At 58.3% G+C, this 5,871-nt stretch overlaps 1 protein-coding gene across 2 annotated transcripts in view; it reads left to right on the forward strand.

Annotated features, from left to right (window-relative positions):
* Positions 1-3,404, forward strand: part of NR4A2 (nuclear receptor subfamily 4 group A member 2) — a 5,658-nt gene extending 2,254 nt beyond the window's left edge. The window contains exons 4-8 of one of the 2 annotated variants that reach the window (XM_042877806.1): positions 261-390; positions 471-634; positions 1,065-1,267; positions 1,610-1,788; positions 1,875-3,404. In XM_042877806.1, coding sequence (XP_042733740.1) covers positions 261-390; positions 471-634; positions 1,065-1,267; positions 1,610-1,788; positions 1,875-2,131 — 933 coding nt within the window. In that variant the 3' untranslated portion in view covers positions 2,132-3,404. The remainder of the gene's footprint in view (positions 1-260; positions 391-470; positions 635-1,064; positions 1,268-1,609; positions 1,789-1,874) is intronic. The other variant, XM_042877807.1, reaches the window with a different exon arrangement.
* The last annotated feature ends 2,467 nt before the right edge of the window (positions 3,405-5,871 follow it).

The raw sequence follows: 5,871 nt of genomic DNA on the forward strand, positions 1-5,871 counted from the left end.
TGGGGGGGAGCGGAGGGGGAGAGAGAGAAGGGGGAGGGAGAAAAAATAAAGAGGAAAAAATGAAAAAAGGGGAAAAAAGAAAAAAAAAGGAGGAAAAAGAAAAAAATGGGGAGAAAGGGGAAAAAAAAAAAAAGGAGAAAGAGAAAGGCAAGGAAACGGGAGAAGGAAAGGAATGGGGGAGAAATGCGGCGGCGGGGAGCGGGGCTGGCGGCTCCTGCGGACCCCCGCTGACACCGCGCTCTCCCCGTCCCGCCCCGCAGCGCACGGTGCAGAAGAACGCCAAATACGTGTGCCTGGCCAACAAGAACTGCCCGGTGGACAAACGCCGCCGGAACCGCTGCCAGTACTGCCGCTTCCAGAAGTGCCTGGCCGTCGGCATGGTGAAGGAGGGTGAGTGCGGGGCTCGGCGCCGGGCCGGGCCGCACCGAGCCGAGCCCCGTCGGGGCGGCTGAGCCGCGCTTCTCTTGCAGTGGTTCGCACAGACAGCCTCAAAGGCCGGAGGGGTCGCTTGCCATCCAAACCGAAGAGCCCCCAGGAGCCCTCTCCCCCCTCTCCCCCGGTGAGTCTGATCAGTGCGCTGGTGAGAGCCCATGTCGACTCCAACCCGGCTATGACCAGCCTGGACTATTCCAGGGTAAGCTGGACCGAGCTCGCGTTGGGACCTTGCCGCGCCCTCCGCGCCCGGCACGCAGCGGCCGCCCGCAGCCCGGAGCGGCTCAGCACAGCGCGCTGCGGCGGGCGGACGGACGCTTCCCCGGCCGCGCTCCGGGCGTCCCCGGCGCCGGCTGTGCCGCTCCCCTCGCGGGCTGTGCCGTACGGCCGGCCCCGCCGGGCGGCCCCGCGCCGAGCTGCGCGGAAACGGCCATTTGCATCTCGCGAGCGGCGACCTCGTCGCGCCGTTCCTAATGGAATTAATTGCCCCGGAACATCTAATTTCCTTAGTGGTCAGGGAGAGATTTAATTGTTAGAAAAACCCGGCTCCCCTCTTAGAAACGGGGTTAGCAATTTCACGGGTTATATACTTCGGAGAACCTCATTAAGTGCTTTTTAAAATGAATTTCCAGTTCCAGGCTAACCCCGACTACCAGATGAGCGGGGACGACACTCAGCACATCCAGCAGTTCTACGACCTGCTCACCGGCTCCATGGAGATCATCCGCGGCTGGGCGGAGAAGATCCCCGGCTTCACCGACCTGCCCAAAACCGACCAGGATCTGCTCTTCGAGTCTGCCTTCCTCGAGCTCTTCGTGCTGCGCCTGGCATACAGGTGAGTGGCCGCCGGCTGGGATGGGGGCGGTGGGAAGCAGAGCCTTTTGGGGCCGGTTAATGAAGCCGTGCTTTATTAACTCCATGGTAATTAGGTGCCTCTTAAATCCTTCGTTTATTGCTCCTCGACTAATTAGTTGTTTAGCTTTTCTCCCCTCATCTTCTCTTTCTTTGCCTTTCCCTTTCTGCCTTTCCCTGTTTGCCTTTCCCTTTCCCTTTCATTTTTTTTTTCTCTCTCTCCTCCTTTTCTGTCCTCTTTTTCTCCATCATTTTGCTTTTCCCAGCTAATTTTCCTTTCTCACCCGCTCCCCCATTCACTCTGTTGCTGTCACACTCCCCGCAGGTCGAACCCCGTGGAGGGGAAGCTCATCTTCTGCAACGGGGTTGTCCTGCACCGGCTGCAGTGCGTCCGCGGCTTTGGGGAATGGATCGATTCCATCGTTGAGTTTTCCTCCAACTTGCAGAACATGAACATCGACATCTCGGCATTCTCCTGCATCGCTGCCCTGGCCATGGTGACAGGTCAGTGCCCCCCACCCATCTCCTGCCCCCATGCCGTCCCGCGGTGTCACCCCGTAACGTCCCGCGCCCTCCCGTGTGTTTTGCAGAGAGGCACGGGCTGAAAGAACCCAAGCGGGTGGAAGAGCTGCAGAACAAGATAGTGAATTGTCTCAAGGACCACGTGACTTTCAACAACGGGGGCCTGAATCGCCCCAACTATTTGTCCAAACTCTTGGGGAAGCTCCCCGAACTCCGCACGCTTTGCACGCAGGGGCTGCAGCGCATTTTCTACCTGAAACTGGAGGATTTGGTGCCACCGCCAGCAATAATCGACAAACTCTTCCTGGACACTTTACCTTTCTAAGACTCTTCCCGTGCACTGACGCTGAACTCGAGGAACCTTCGCCCGTCGGAAGGGGACTTCAGCTGGGCACGGGGCAGCGCGCGGGGCGGCACGGCCCCCCAGCCAGCTCTGAGCCTCCTGCGGGCGGAGCGCGACGGGGCGTTTGGCTCTGGGGCACCGTGGATGCGGCTCTCGGACTTCCCGAATCCCATGGTATAAACTTTTTATTCTCGGCTTATAGATGAGGTTATTATTGAGGACTTCTGGTTAAACAGACGAAGCAATCTGGCGACGCCGGGCGCGCGGCTCAGAGCGAGAGGGGCAGCCCACGCGCTGAGGGACCTGCGGGCATCGCCTCCTAAAGACTTAAAGTTTTCTGCTGTAAAAGAAAGCTGTAATATACACAGATCCTAAATGTTCCGTGGGTGGCATGCCAGGAAGGAAGGGAAAGGCTTGTACAGTTATCAGACGCCGTTTGGCTTTTCTGCAAATGAACCCGTGCCTAGTCATGAATCTATATGGGAACCAATTCTAAAGAATTAAGAAATAAAAGCTAAGCGTGTTTGGGGGGAAAAACACATGAGAAAAGAGAAGGAAAAGCGAATGGCTCCGTGCGAGGGGAGCGTGACGACCCTAAGGTGGCAATGTTATAGGCACTTGCTATTCAGTAATGTCTATATTCTATAAATAGTATTTCAGACACTATGTAGTCTGTTAGCTTTTATAAGGACTGGTAGTTCTCTGAGCTTCAAACGTTTTCTCAGTTGTAAAATAGGTGGGCACAAAAGTATTACCGACCCCAAAACCCTCGCAGAGGGACTCATAGTGTTTGTAAGCACCGTCCACACCCCTTGTTTGTAAGTGTTGTATGTACTGTTGATGTTGATTAAAAGAAAAGAAGTTTATATCTTGATTATTTTGTTGTCTAAAGCGAAACGAACTTTGCATGCAGCAGCTTCTGGCCGTTTCCAGAGCGCTTATAATATACATCGCTCCCTGGAAATTACTGAGCACTTTGAATTTTTGTTCTGTTTTGTTGGTTATTTTCTTTTTTTAATGTCTAAAAGTCGTCGGTTAATATATTATTTTATGTTGGAGTAATATTTTTAATATTGCCATATACTGTAGTATTTTTTCTTTGTATATTTCCAGTATGGCACACGATACAGATCACTGCCTTTTTTTCTATGGTGTACAACAGTTAGAAACGCGGATTTGTTTTTTTTTTTCCCCTATAACTCTTTCTTTGAGAAAGACAATTTTAATGTTTACAACAATAAAACGTGTAAACGAACAGAATCTCGTCTTCTTTCTGTCCAAGTGAGAAGCAGCAGCGCCAGCACCCATTGCAAATAAAGGACAATAGACTGACAATGTAGTAATAAACCGCACAGGAGAATGGATGGGGCGGTTTCGTTTCAGTAACGCGCGGCGGAACGCAGCGGCTCTGCGGGAGGAGGAGGAGGAAAAGCCCGCACCGAGAGGTTGGTCCTCGCGCCGCTTTTTGTCCTCGTTCGGAGAGCTTTGGCTCCTTCGGCCGCTTCGGCACCGCCGGGCTCCCGCACCGCTCTTTGCGGTCCGTTTGGGGTGCGCAGCGCAGGACGGGGCGGCCCCGGGGGGGTTCGGTTCGGTTCGGTTCCGCACCGCAACGCCTGCGGGTCCCGGGAAGCGCCGCTCCGGGGAAGGCGAACCGCAACGGGCTTTGTGGGAATCAATTGCGGTCAGCGGCGCGTTAAGAAGGAACTTCCCGGTCAGTTCAGGGGCTGCAGAAGGAGGCAGCGATAGCGGCCGTGCCCTCCGTCGGCTTCAGCCCGGAGCGGCGCCGGGTGCCGCGGGACGCGGCCGGGGACCGGCGGTCCGTTCCGGGCTCGGAGCTGGCGGGGGAAGCTGGGGAATTCGGGGAACTTCCGCCTCCTGCGGCGGGGATAAACGAAACGGCCGCCGGAGCGCCGCTCCTCCATGTGCCACCGACTCTTTGCGGCGCTCCTCGCGGCCGCGTGCTCGACCCCCAACAGCCCCGGGAGGCGGCAGCCAGAGGGCAGAGGCAGCCCTCGGCGCGCTCCCCGGAGCGGAGCTGCCCCCGTTCCCCCCGCTCCCGCAGCCCCCGGGCGCCGTCCGCACCGCAGCGCGGTGGATCGGGGCGGCCGCGCCGTCGGGGAGAGGCGGCAGCTCCACGGCCGTCCGCGGGCCCGAGCCGGAGGCGTTGTCCTGTCGGGGCCGCGGGTGTGCAGGGCCGGAGCCGTTAGCACCGGCGGGGCTATTTCGAAGCATTTTTTTGGAACTCTCCGGGCCGATTCCCCCTCTTCGGAGGAGCGGGGCAGCCCGGGGGCACCGATACTCGGGAAAGAGCCGGCGGGGAGAGCGGACAGGAAGCGCCGGGGAAGGTCGGCATCGACCTCGGCCCCCTTTGGGAGCGGGGAAACACGCGGGGGCCGGGTTAGGGGCCGGGGCCGGGCGCAGGTGCGGGGCGGCCCCAGGTGCGGGGCCGGGTGGGGCTCAGATCCGGCCGGGCTTAGAGCGATCCGCTCGGCGGCCGCTCCTCCGGCAGAGCGGGACTTCGTGCCCCTTCGGCTCCGTCCGCCGGCGGCCGGGCCCCGCGTGCTGCTGGGATTGCCCCCTTCTCTTCGCTCGGCGCCGATGGAGAGGCCGGAACGGAGCCGTCGGGTGCGGAGGTTTTACGGCTCGGATGGACGAGGAGGAATGGATTCCCGGTAAGCGCCGAAAGCAGTGAGTGCCGCTGCCGGCCGGCGCCTGTGCGGGTATCGGCCTGGGTGCGGGTGCTGCGTGCCGGCCGGGCTCTGCCGCTCGGTATTGCCGACGCCGTCGAGACTTTAACCCTCACACCGAGATGCCGCCCGGTGCAGCTTCCTGTTGGGCCACGGGCTGCTTTCACTCGACACTTTCTTTTGGCCGAGTATTTGAAAGAACTTTTCTGCCTCGCGGAGCGCCCCGGGCACAGCAGCCGTCCGTCCTTCGGCCGCAGCCCCGCGCGATGCCGTTCCCTGCCGGGCTGCGGGGGGAGCGGCACGGAGCGGCACAGCCCCGGCTCGTCCGAGCCCCGCTCCGATCGGAGGGCGTAACTTTCAGATGTACGGTATCCCCGATTAGTAACGGTGTTAATTGTTTTAGCTGCACACCGATCGTTACACTTGGGGCTGCCTTTTGTGCTCGGCCTGCCTGAGAAGGCAGACAAAGCCGTCCTGCTTGGTTCCCTTGGGGCTTCTTTTTTTTTTTTTTGGTTTGTTATCAGTTTGTTACCTGACTTCTCTGCTGATACGTTGCACTGACTTCTGGAGTCGCTCCTTCAGTGCAGTGATGCATTGGAACAGAGCCTGTTTGCTGCAGTTATCTAAAGCCACCTTCCTCTTTCTACACTCTTCTATCGTGGACCATCCCAGTGCTGGACACATTTCTCCCCCTGGTTTAGAGAGGTGAGGGGACTCGAGTGTAATCCCCCGAAACACGTCGGAGTTTGCAATGTGACAAACAAACAGGGGTGAGCTCAGGTCATTCAGTGCATCGTAGTCATCTGACATTTAGTGCAAGCTGCATTTCTCTGCGGCCCAGGCAGTGCATTGCATGCCTCGTGTGTGCGGGGCTCTGCGTCCCATAGAGCTGTATAGAACTATGTCTGCGGTTCTGATGGAATCCATGAGTGCAGCTCAGGGCCGAGGCAGTGTCACGACATATTCTGGGGCTGCCTTTCCTGAGCGCCGTATGGGAAAGATGAATTACCGCAGGCGTGACACCCTCGCAGGAGC

This window comes from Lagopus leucura, unplaced genomic scaffold, assembly GCF_019238085.1.
Source record: "Lagopus leucura isolate 7727_CA_CO unplaced genomic scaffold, USGS_WTPT01 Super-Scaffold_100019, whole genome shotgun sequence".
Classification (NCBI taxonomy): domain Eukaryota; kingdom Metazoa; phylum Chordata; class Aves; order Galliformes; family Phasianidae; genus Lagopus; species Lagopus leucura.